We start from the raw sequence: 13325 nt of genomic DNA on the forward strand, positions 1-13325 counted from the left end.
AACTTTAGCATGTTAGCACTCACGTTAGCATATTTGCACTTGAAGCGCTTAAAATCAGGAAATAGCAATATTAACAATCCTACTGTTAAAACGACTTTATTTAAAAATGAATATCATTGACGGCCAAAAATGTCCCAACCGTTACGAATAAACGTATCAATATCAATTGATATGCTGCCATTGACGCTCATAAATGAACCAGACTTGCTTTAAAAATACTGTTTTTTTTCATAATTCACCGCTTAAAAATCTCAAAATGAGGAAACAGATCAACAAAAAATGTTTTTACTACATTGACGTGCCAATTAATATGAATTAACCAATTTTCTGCCATTGACCGTAACAGACAAAATCACAATAAACATTTTTTCCCTCTAACTTTAACACAATGTCCACTTAAACATCTAAAAATCAGCAAACAAATAAACCACCTTCAATGGTCTTTTTTACTACATGGACGTCCCAACCAATAGGAATGAAACAGATTACCGTGAACCGATTGGCTGCCATTGACAGTAACAGACAAAACAAGACTTCCTTTAAAAATACACATTTTAGCACATAAACACTAAAAAAAATCTCAAAATCCAGAACCACTTTCATCCGCTTTTTCCACTCCAATGACCGTCCATCCAATTTGCAACCGTCCAATCAGACGTCTGTCTTGGAAACGGATCCCTCCCGCCCTCGGCGGCGGCGACTAAGCTAACGTATCCCATCCCGCCCGCCGCGGCCCGACGGCGAAGCCCATTTCACCCGTCGGGGATCAAACTAAAATGGCCGTCTCTTGCAGTTGCCCGAAAAAGAAAGGTTTGCGCTAGAGCGACGTGATAAATGACGAGAGGACTTTCCGCCCCGACGGCGGGGCGCTTCGCCAAACGCCCGCCCGCCAATCGGAGCGGATGAGCCGGAACATCCTTCTTGGCGCTCAGACGCTTTCACTGCAGCAAATATCAACGGCGCCATTTGAATACGCCGCCGCCGCCGTCGCCGAATTAGCCGGCGACGGCGGCGGGGGACATTTTGTCTCCGCCGATACACGCCTTTTTTTTTGTCACCTGCTGTCAAAGGACTGGCAAGTGGCGCCCATTTGGAAAGTGGGGGCTTTTTCATGTGTTTTAAGCCCCTCCTCCTCCAAGCGTGTGGTGTTTAATAGGATGGAGAGCGCCGTCGCCGCCGTTGTCCTTTGTCGGCACGCGTACATCGAGTCGTCCCGACGGCGCGGGTCAAAAGAGCCTTTGAGCCAGAACAATGGGCCGTGCCGTTTAGCCTTTTGACCTCCGTTAGCGCTTGCGCTAACGCCACCGCTGAAGCGCGCCGGGTAGAAACCTGAATAGATTTCAAAAGGAAAACAACCCGCGTTTGTTTTGAGGAATGTTCCCCTTTTTGGTATGTGTTTATGTATAATGACAATAAAGCTTTTAATTCGAATCAATTCAGTTCAATTGAATTCGAATTCAATTCAGTTCCATTTGATTTCAATTCAAATTCAAACCAGTTCCATTTGATTTGAATTTGAATTCAACCCAGTTCCATTGAATTTGAATTCAACCCAGTTCCATTGGATTTGAATTCAATTCAATTCAGTTCCATTGATTTGAATTCAATTCAATTCAGTTCCATTGATTTGAATTTGAATTCAATTCAGTTCAGTTCAATTCAATCTATTTTTTATGCGGTAAAAAGCAGTTTTTAGACATATTTTAAAACAAAATAAATTGGCTTATTTGTTATCAAAGGCTTGGGCGGCCAATCCATTTGAGGTAGGAGGGCCGGCATTAAAATAACATTTCAAAATTCCTAGCTGCATTTTTCCATTTCATTCCCCCACTTCGTATTTTTTCATCATTCAGCCCTTTTCATCACCACGTACCCTTGTCCGGGTGGCGGGGTCCCGGAGCCCATCCCGGCTGACGGCGACCAATCGCCAGTTGCAATGACTTTCAAGGGCTTATGGAGTCATTTAGCATTGAGCATTATTTTTTTAACAAAGTGCAGGGGTGTCCAACTCCATTTCATTCATGCCAACATGGCGGCCCTCAAAATTGAAATTGGCTTGCCGCCATTGACGACATTAGACGTCCAATCCATTTTGACCGGGCGGGGCAAATAAACGTTCGAGCCAGTAAATTCACATTTTTGGCCCCAAATCCACTAATCCGGCCCACCTGGGCCACCCCTAATGCACATCATCAAACTCACTTGCTAAAAATGCTGTATTTTAATGACGGTGCTTTTCGGTGACCCTTTGTGACCCCCCGTCTCTTCCCTCCTTTTTCAACAGTAATGGGGCGCGGGGAGAACGTCAGATCCCCCATCATCTTCTTCTTCTTCTCCCAGAGTGAAACATGAAGAAGAAAGCTCTTCCCAAGAGTTTCCAGTGGACCCTTTCACCATGAGCCTCCAAAGAAACTCCACATAGGAGTAAAAAAACAAAAAAACCACAAAAACCCTCAAGTGACCTCCCCTCCCTTTGCGGACGGACCCTCAGGAGGCAGGCGACGACGGATACCCGCCGCCCGCCGCCATAACCCCCCCCCCTCCACGACTGTTAAGCGCCACGACTGTTACCCTTTTCGATAGCTCAATTTTTTTCTATCCATGAGAATATTTCTCCCCGCCGGGAACGTTACGAGCCAATCCCTGGCCACCTTTGGATGACTCCATTTCCGGTGGCGCGATGGATGTGCTGAGTTTCTTCACGGCGCTGCAGCTGTGTCTGGGCGCCTGCGCCGGACTGCACTTTGTAGGCGCGCCGGGCCAGTGGGCCCGCTACCTCCGCTGGGACGCCAGCGTACGCGGCGAGCTCAGCTTCCGCTTCAAGACGGCCTTCCCGGAGGCCCTGCTGCTCTACTTCGACGACGGCGGCTACTGCGACTTCCTGCAGCTGTCGGCGGCGGAGGGACGCCTGCGCCTGCGCTTCAGCATCGACTGCGCCGAGGCCACCGTGGTGTCGGAGCGCCGGGTGGACGACGGCGACTGGCACGTGGCCGCGCTCAGCCGCCGCGAGCTGCGCACCGTGCTGGCGCTGGACGGCGAGGCCAAGGCGGACGAGGTGCGGCCTCAGCGACGCTTCATGAACGTGGCCAGCGACCTCTTCCTGGGGGGCGTGCCCCGCGACATCCGCGGCGGCGCGCTCACGCTGCCCGCCGTCAGGGACATGAGGCCCTTCAGGGGGACCATCACGGACCTCAAGTACGGCAAGACGGAGCCTCGCCTGTTGGGGAGTCTCAAGGTGCCCTTGGAGTCGGAGGGGCGTTGCACCGTCAGCCCGTGCGAGAACGGCGGGACCTGCGGCGTGGTGGACGGACGGCCGCTCTGCGATTGCTCGCAGACCCTGTACAGGGGCGACTTCTGCACGGAAGGTAAGGGAACATTTTTTTTCGTGGGCGGTCTTTTGGTCGCCGTCCCTTTAAGAAGCGACGTCAGTCAGGGTCTTAACAATTTCTCCAACAAAAAACAATAAACGTACGGGAAATTTGGAGCTTTTCTTTAGCCTAATAATGACTAGGGCATTAAGTATGACTAAATAATAATTCGCAGTTTGTATTTAGGGAATTTGAGCAACAATTTAAATGGTAATTATCAATAACCTTCCGGGCGACCAAAAGACTGGCGACCAAAAGACTGGCGACCAAAAGACCGGCGACCAAAAGACCGGCGACAAAACTAGGTAAAACAACACGGTCTACGCATGAATAAAAGCCAACAATGGCCATGAGCAGTTTCACTGAGCTGACGTGTGAGTGTAGAAGAGTTTGTATGTACATGCGCTGTCCCTTTAAGAAGCGACGTCTGTCAGGGTCTTAACAAGTTCTCCAACAAAAAACAATCAAAGTCCGGCAAATTTGGAGCTTTTCTTTAGCCTAATCATTAATAGGGCATTAAGTATGACTAAATAGTAATTCGCAGTTTGTATTTAAGGAATTTGAGCAACTATTTAAATGGTAATTATCAATAACCTTCCCGGCGACCAAACGACCGAGTACCATTTTTTTTGGGTAGGGGGGCGGAGTTTCAGCGTTAGCCTAGTCACCCTTGCATTCGTTAATGCGGCCCACGAACCAACCCGAGTCTGACACCCTTGCTCTAACTCCCTGCAATTGGCTAGCCACCAGAGTTGGCTAGGATAGTCTCCAGCACCCCCATTTCACCACAAAATTCACTTAAATTGTAATCATGCATCACAATAACGAAATTATAATTTTTTTTAGGGGACACAGATGAATCAAATGACATTCTCCTATTATTAATTATGCTATTAGTACTTTGCCACCCCCCAAAAAACCACCAATACAATTTCCCCCCCAAAATTCTGCTCACTAATGAAAATCTGACAGGGGTAAATTAGGCACGTTGCCAAATCTCTAATGAATTAATTGTCCTATTAATGCTTTGTGTCCATTTCGGTGAACTTGCCCGGGGCCTTTGCCCATCATTTAAATACCAAATAAGCAACCACAAAAAAAAACCCGAACATATCCGGATTCAGCGCCTGATTGCAATGACGCATTCTAGAAATGATCTTGAAATATAAAATCTGTCGTTTGCGTTTCAAAAGAGAGTTTCGGGTTCATCAAGGGTTTGACTTTGTGGGCTTTCTGCGGTTGTCCTTTGTGTGTGTGTGTGTGGGTGAGTGCGGGTGTTTGCAAAGTGTAAAATCTGAAGGCTAATCTAAATACTGCTGGCACGGGCGCACAAGGCATTCTAATGACGCGGGTCCTGCAGCCGCCGATAAGGACGCCTCTCCAGAGAATGGAGCTCCCCGGGCTCCTTTTCATGATCCAATCACAAGATGTCAGGTGTTTTATATCACGTTCTTTTGTGCTGGGAATTGCGCCGGCCCCACAACAAGCCCCCCGAACTCCCCCCACCCCTAACGCCTTTTCTCCTTGAGCTTCAAACGCCCAAACGTTTGCCCTTGCTGCTGTTGACCGCGACATTACTATTACGCAGTGGACAAAATATGACCAAGGAAATAGGAAAAACGATGAAAATAAAAGCAAGGAATCTTTTTTTTGCTAGCAATTGACATGAAAATAAATTAAAATGTGGGAAGTTTGGGTGTTTAGGCAGGTTATTTTAAGTTGTAGTGACGATTTATTTCGAAACGCAATGTCACAAAGTGTCGCTTTTTACACGTTGGTAATTATTTTGAAAGTCGCCCGCTCGCTTCCTTTAAGACGACACGTCACTTGTTTCAAGCAGCGGTTTAGCTCGCGTTAGCTAAAACCAAAACGTTAGTTGATTTGCTGTTTGTCTTTATTTCTTTACAAGAATGAACTAGTGAAAAAAGGAAACTATTTGAAAAGCGGTAGATAATATTGAGATTTATTTTTAGAAATATAAGAAAGGCTCCCAAAATCTGTAAATTCTCTTTAGCCACTAGCAAATAGGATATTTAATGAATGCGACAAAATGGCTGCTAAATCTATCGCGAAATCGGGCCTAATTGCATCTTTTTTAGAGGATTACAATCTCATCATGACGTAGCAGAATCCTAAAATCTGACTCTCACAAAATATAATTAAATGAATTTGTTATTATTATTATTTTTAAATCAACTCTACTAATCTGTCTCCTTTTTTTTAACCGGCAAAACGGCGTGCATTCGCCTCGTCTGCGCAATTTGGCCGCCGTGGCGATACGGGATTAAGAGCAGTGTGAACTAGATGAGGCCTGATACTCTTTAATCAATGATTAATTAATGAAGTCAGAAAGAACAGGAAATTAGCACAAGTGCTGAGCTGGATAAGTAAAATGGATGACGGCGATAAAACTCCGCTTTGGCTCACGTGCTAACAGAAATATCTTCCAATTCGGCAGGATGGAGACTAGAAATAGATTTAAATCTATTTAATGTTAGTTTATTTTCCCTATAAATTTTCCATCAATCAAAAAATACAATACAAATATTTAGCGCTTTTAAATAGACGCAGATATCCCAGATAAGCATTTGACCAAGTCGTTTTAATGTTGTTACTCTGCTTACACAAGTTGTCATGTGAAAATGAATTAATATTCCACGCATATCTGATTGACGTCCATCTCAAGTCAGGTGGCCAATTAGGGCCAGCCAAGCGTATTTATTACATCTCCAATCAATTACTGTTGATGTTGTGTTGGAAAAAAATATATCTTGCAGCTTGACATTGAGTGATGTTTGTCCTTTTGCGTTTAATCTTCCACTTAATTCATCGGCTGGCGTCATCGGCGATGGATGTCCAATCCGTGTGAAATGGCAGGCCGGCAGAGAACGAACGTTCAATGATTAAACTCGTTTGGTGCCACCTAATTCTTTACTGAAAAAATTAAAAATGTAGCAAAAACACACAAAAGTGTTGCCCTAATTGCAAAATGCGACCTTGGTGACCTTTGACCTCATGACCCCAAAATGTACACCCCCTTTTTTGTTTCATCTGCCAAACATCCTGCCCAGTTGATAAAAATCCCTTTATTCGTTCTAGAGTCAACTTGACCACAAACATAGACACATTACATTCTGTCCTGGTGACCTTTGACCTTATGACCCCAACATCTACACACCTGTTTCATATCCCAAACATCCTGAACAGTTGCTAATTATCAATTTAATGGTTCTTGATGTATCTTGAACACAAATATAGAAATGTTAACATTTTGGCCTTGTGACCTTTGACCTCTTGACCCCAAATTAGACACACCTCTTCCACTTTATATGACAAACATTTTCAGCAAGCTTGATCATCCTTTGTTTTTTACATTCATTTTACATCAGATTTCCAGAACACAACCCTAACCCCATTCAATTTTGGCCTGGTGACCTTTGGCCTCTTGACCCCAAAAAAGCCACACCCCTCCCCTTTATGCCATAGACAGCGATAGAAGTCCAATCCACTTCTACTTGACCGCAAGACAAAGCAAAAAAACTCCGTGGCGGAATTTCAGTCCAACTCAACCCTTCCTCTCTTGACCTTTTGACCTTTTGACCTCGATGTTCATCACCCGAATCATATGATTATCATGTGATTGAACTTTTGATTCCCCGCATACACATAGCTGAGCTCAATGCTCACTATTTGTATGGAGCATTAAGAGTGTTTATATTTGCATGATAGCAAAAACATGCAAGTTGTAAGCGTGTGTTTAATTCTTCCTTTCTTTTCTCCTCCCTTTTCTCTTTTTTTCTCGCAGAGGTCGGCGGAAAAACACCAGGTGAGTTGAACTGGCATCAAAATCAACACTTAATGAGGCAATCATATCAAAATAATGTCATACTTTACTTCAAAAGCACCATTTGCTGATCATTGCTGTTATTGGGGCTATAAGCTAATGCTAATATAGAAGATTTCCATGGAGACGGGTTACATAGAATCGTTGGATTGATCCAAAATGGCTGACTTTTGAGTTCTCGAAGCTTGGTTTCCTGTCAGAATTTCTGCCGATGTCATGTTTTCTCCCTTTTGGGAAAACATGAGTCATCACAATACCAAAGTGTATTGGAAATGTGTTCACGTGTTCTCTGTTTTTTCCTTGTTTTTGTTTCTCCTTCCTGTCTTTCTTACCTTTTGAAGGCCTCGCTCACATGATGGCTGAACAAGGTACGCCTCTTATTTCACTACTGTTGCCTTTTTAATTTTAAATTTTTATTTTTATACTTGAGTGTTAAAATTATGAGCGTACAAATCATTTTCATGAAGTTAGATTCTTGTCGCAATTCCATAAGTGCCGAGAAATTATAACCTTGTGTGATTTAACGTTATACAACCATTCCCGACCAATCAGAAGTCGGCATTCCGATTGGCTACTAACTCTATAATCATATTCTACTAAAGTATAATTAATATAAGTATAAAATTTGTCATATTTTGCGGTTCTTCAGAAATTGCTAGCGACGTCATTTTAGTGTTATGCTCATAATTTTTTTTCCTAATATTTCATTGGTTGCACTGATTGCATGTTTAATGCAATCGCATTATTTGCTGTTCAATTTCAATACTGTATGTTATTATATATTCTCATGAGCAGGTGTTAAATGAACTTGATTTTTTTTTAAATTAAGACATGAATCTAAACATAAAAAACACAATAGCAGTTTAAGATTTTTTTTTTTTCGATATTAGCTCCGGACAAATCAACGGGGATTTTTACATACTATAATTTACTATCACTCTCTTACTAATTTTACAGTATACAATAGTTTAGTAAAAGACAAAAAATTGATAGAACTATGTTTTTAAATACAACATTGTGTATTCATTTTGTTTTTAAAGGGAAAAAAACATAATTATGGCCCCCGGTTTCCATTTGGACACTTGTGTCCTCACTGCTCATGAGAATGGGACATAGAGTGGTACCTCTACTTATAAAACACATTTTTTATTGCTCTCAAGGTATAACGTTGCAAAATATGAATTATTTTGGGCCTTTCTGTCAAAAAAGGTTCCCGACCTGTGGTATAATGGAACAGAACAGTCATTAGGATATTAAAGGGATTTGTAACCTGAACCTTTAATATGTAGAAGCATTCATATGAAGAGGTACATTTCACATGTACATAGAAGCATTTGTAAGTAGAGGTACATTTCACATGTAAACGGATTTGTAAGTAGAGGTACATTTCACATGTACATAGAAGCATTCGTAAGTAGAGGTTACATATCATATATAGAAGCATTCGTAAGTAGAGGTAGATTTCACATATAAAGGCATTTGTAAGTAGAGGTACCACTGTCTTCAGACTGGAGATTCCAATGTGTTTTGTGATCACTCACAAAGTCTTATTGATCTTTTTTTTTTTACTTCTCCTATTTTTATGGGTGTCTTGTTGGCCGTGGCTGCGGACTCCTTCCTCCTCTATTTCCTGTCCACCTCCGCCTGCTCGCTCTTCTAGCTAAAAGCAAAGGTACAGCCTTTTCCAAATCTTTCCTTTTTCGACTTTACCAAAGGCAACGCACCACCTGTGAGTGTTCCCGTTCTCGTCCTCGTTGCTTCGTCTCTGACGTCTAATGTGTTTACGTGCCCGCTAATGGATTCTCTGCCCGAGATTAAATGAGCGATTCCGTCAACCTTAATTGAAGGAGAAAGAAGGGACGGCGTTCGTTAGATGTTTTTTTTTTTTTTTTTTTATCCCTCCCGCCGTTTGAAAGGATGTGTTTGGGAATTCAGGCGAACGCCACTTTTACGGGGAAAATCGTTCCATTAGCGCTTCTTTGTCTTCAACTAGCAAACCGTAGCTTTATTTTTCTGGATATGAAATTTTACTTTCATGTGATGTCGCAGATTTAAGGTGATTTAACGTGATTTATACAGCTTGACAGGGGATGCTGCCTATCAATCAGATACATTTATTTATCGGTATGTGTGGAGTGGGCGGGGCTTAATAATATTTCCCTCCCAGGCCAGGTCAAAGTGCAATTTTCCCAGGGTATGTGCCGTGGTAGCTAGTTGTAAAATAATTTTACTCTTGGTCCAAAGGTCCAAAAAATACACTTTTCACAAGGTATGTGCTGTGGTAGTTAGTAGTACATTTATTTTAATGTATAGGTCCAAAACGTAGTTTTTACTAGGTGTGTGCCACGGTAGTTTTAGATTAAAAACAGGTCTGGAAAAATTACAAGACCCGCCCGACATATCGTGTTGGGACGCAAGTGGGTTTTGGCCATTTTTATTATTATTTTTGGTTTAAAGGCCGCGGAATTATTTTGTAAACAATTTTGAACGTGACGCGCATTTGCCAGGTTTTCTTCCGAAAGGAGCACCATATTGCGCGGCGCCTGTTCTGGCAAGGCTGGCGAGGGTGGCGTGCCAACGAGCAGCGGTGGCATCGTACACAAAACACGAGGGGCAAATAAGCACGGACAAATCGTTCTTTCGACTGTCATTGTTTTGTGGGGGTGATAAAGCGGACACTGTATCGTGTTTTAGTCCTTGTACATTGCTCATAATGGAGGCGAGGCGAGGCGAGCGGAAAGGCCAGACAGGCAGTTGCCCGGGGCCCCCGCCGACAAAAGGGGCCCCCCGAGGGTTACCAAAATGGCCGATTGAAGTGACGGATGGCGCAGTAGTTTGGCGTGTCAACCTATACTTGATGGGTGGTCTTATTCGCCAAAATGTGAAAATTTAAGCGTGTGGTTTTATTTTTTATTGATAACAAATTAAATGTTTGCCTAGCGGTTGGTCTTTAAATCGTCTCAAAATTCAAATGAGGATTATGGATTTATAGAGAATGCTGAATACTACCCCAATTTTTTTATTTAATTTTTTTGGGTAAAAAAAATCGTTAAAATTCTAAAAAAAAAAATAAGAAAACTGAGAATTCTGTGTTTTTTAATAGATAAAAGAAATTATTTTTATAGATATATTGACTGCCTCTCGCTTTTAACAAAAACTGAAAAGCTCAGAGGATTTAAAAAAAAAACTGTAATATACAATTTTTCTCCTCCATTTTTTTTATTAAAAAATAAATAAATCACATTTCCAATAAAGGATTTGGACACCTTTAGCTGTCTATGGAAGGATAAAAAGCTCTCAATTCTGGCAGACTGATTGACATCTTTAAAAATAAAAAATAAAAATTGAAGAAAACAGCATTTTCATTTTGTAAATATAATGAACAAAATATTACTTGTATAGATATATTTTGAGATCAAATGACCGTCCCCATGAGACCACACAAAAAAAACCATTGGACCAAAAATCATCAAAATTCCTCATCCTCCTTTGAAAGCAATTCAGATCTAAAATGATCCAAACCCAAATCCCCAAACAATTGACACCACGAAAGGCCGGCACAGACCGAGCGCTTCCGCCACAAAGAGACGCCGCGATACACGATTAGCCGCAGACGTCGGCGCGATTGCCCCCGAGCCGGCGCGGCGTTTGAGCAGCGGAACGCTCCCCAGACGCCGTTTTCCGAGGGGGGGGTCGGGTTGGGTTCCAGAACACGCTTCGGGGGAAGAAAAACATGCTGCTGATCTGAGAAACGATTAAACCTAGATTGCTACTGACAACTTTTGCCTTCTCCCAGAGGGACAGACGGGGGGGGGAGACGGGGGGGGGGGGGGGGGACACGGGGCTCGGGGGCCGAGTGGAGTATGAAATATGAAATGTGAGATATGGGAAGGGGAGGGGAGGAAGATATTACGGGCCAGGATAGGCTGCTTATCATAATGAAATGCAAGTGCCTTTGATTCTCACCCGATGGATTTGTGCCCGGGGCCATCCTTGTGTGTATTTGTATTACCCGCTGTTGTTCTGATTATTTTTGCTCATGGCAGAGGGAAATATTAGTTATTAATAGCTAGTACTTGTTTAACCAGATGGCCTGTGGGTTTATTATATATTTTTTGTATCCCATTCAGAGACTTGCTTGTGGGATATTCAACTGTATTGATACTAATTGTTGTTGTTTTTAATGTTTTTTCTTTTGGCGGCCCGTTGGTGGAGTGGTTAGCGCGGCGGTCTTGCAGTTTGGGGGTCGAGGGTTTGATACCTGGTCGGTCCTCAATGTGTGGAGTTTGCATGTTCTTCCCTTGATTACTAATTTTTTAATGTATTTTTTATGTTGTTTTTCTTTTGGTGGGCCGATGGTAAAGTGGTTTGGGCGTCGGCCTCGCAGTTCTGGGGTCGAGGGTTTGATACCTGGTCGGTCCTCACTGTGTGGAGTTTGCATATTCTTCCTTGGATTACTAATTATTATTATTATTATTATTATTTTAAATGTTTGTTTTTCTTTTGGCGGGCCGTCGGTAGAGTGGTTACCGCATCGGCCTCGCAGTTCTGGGCTCGAGGGTTTGATACCTGGTCGGTCCTCACTGCCAAGGACAGTGGTGGACGTCCAATCCATTTGAAGTAGGAGTGGCATGAGCGAATGGACAAACAATTTTGTATGAAATAAAAGATATATTATATGAGAATGGGAGGGAAGGGAGGGGAGGCAAAGGCTGAAATGCAATTTGATTTTTGTGACTTTTTTTTCCCTCCCCGTGATTCATTTTCATTTGAGCAAGTCAATGTTAAGACTTTTGTCAAATGGACTTGCTGAAGGCAACATGGCTTAAGTATATCTTTACATTTTTCCTGACCTGCTTCCTTCCTGCCTGCCTGCCACTTTTCCCATTAATGGCAATGGCATTTCATTTACACCCCATCATTCATCTTTCCCAGCCACTGCCTTAAAACGCAGCCCCCCCCAGAAATCGCCCCCACTCTTTGCCTCTCTTTATATTTATTGTGCTATGAAATGCCCTTATCATTTGAAAAATGATGCTATTATAATGTTTTCATGCCAGTATATTAGTCTATTGGAATGGGACGGGCCGGCACACCCACACACAAGCGTTTCTCTTTGATGGATTTACTGCAAAATTCTATTACCAAGTGTGTGCTGTAGTATTAGTTGTCGTAGTAGTAGTAGTTGTTGTCGTCATAGTAGTAGTAGTAGTAGTTGTTGTTGTTGTTGTCGTTTTAGTAGTAGTAGTAGTTGTTGTCATTGTTGTCGTAACAGTAGTAGTAGTTGTTGTCGTAGTAGTAGTAGTAGTAGTTGTCGTAGTAGTAGTAGTAGTTGTCGTAGTAGTAGTTGTCGTAGTAGTAGTTGTCATAGTAGTAGTAGTAGTTGTCATAGTAGTAGTAGTTGTCATAGTAGTAGTAGTTGTCGTAGTAGTATTTGGAGTAGTAGTAGTATTAGTAGTAGTAGTTGTCGTAGTAGTTGTAGTAGTAGTAGTTGTTGCTAGTTGTTGTAGTAGTTGTTGTAGTAGTAGTAGTAGTAGTAGTAGTTTTTCGTAGTAGTAGTAGTTGTAGTAGCAGTAGCAGTAGCAGTAGCAGTAGCAGTAGTAGTAGTAGTAGTAGTAGTAGTAGTTGTTGCTAGTTGTTGTAGTAGTTGTTGTAGTAGTAGTAGTTTTTCGTAGTAGTAGTAGTTGTAGTAGCAGTAGCAGTAGCAGTAGTAGTAGTAGCAGTAGCAGTAGTAGTAGTAGCAGTAGCAGCAGTAACAGTAGTAGTAGCAGTAGTAGCAGTAGCAGTAGTAGTAGTAGTAGTTGTAGTAGTAGTAGTAGTTATACATCAGCTAGATGAAGCTTGGCTAAAGGGAAGTTCATACAATGATTAACCGTTATATAGATCCATATCTATGTATGAAGTACATGGGATTATAAGGCGCGCGTTTGGAAGATGTTTATGTTGCGTCAAATACGGTAAATGAAAGAAGTCTGCCGGGCAGATCAATCGCGGATAGGCCTTCCCGCTAATAGATATGTTCAGTCATCGTCACGCGGCATCTCTATCGACTGAGGCTCGCCGCCTGCGCCTGCGCCTCCGCCTCCGCCCGATAACGCCGACCTTCTCCTTTT

General features: G+C 42.7%; 1 protein-coding gene across 4 annotated transcripts in view; it reads left to right on the forward strand.

The window, feature by feature from the left end:
* nrxn3a (neurexin 3a) overlaps positions 1-13325 on the forward strand; it is a 63112-nt gene that overhangs the window by 2801 nt on the left and 46986 nt on the right. For 2 of the 4 annotated variants that reach the window (XM_077621239.1, XM_077621240.1), the window contains exons 2-5: positions 2285-3365; positions 7174-7194; positions 7554-7580; positions 8873-8941. In XM_077621239.1, the coding sequence (XP_077477365.1) occupies positions 2681-3365; positions 7174-7194; positions 7554-7580; positions 8873-8941 (802 nt within the window). In that variant the 5' untranslated portion in view covers positions 2285-2680. The remainder of the gene's footprint in view (positions 1-2284; positions 3366-7173; positions 7195-7553; positions 7581-8872; positions 8942-13325) is intronic. The other 2 variants (XM_077621242.1, XM_077621243.1) reach the window with 1 other exon arrangement.

The sequence above is a fragment of the Stigmatopora argus genome, chromosome 15 (assembly GCF_051989625.1).
Source record: "Stigmatopora argus isolate UIUO_Sarg chromosome 15, RoL_Sarg_1.0, whole genome shotgun sequence".
NCBI lineage: Eukaryota > Metazoa > Chordata > Actinopteri > Syngnathiformes > Syngnathidae > Stigmatopora > Stigmatopora argus.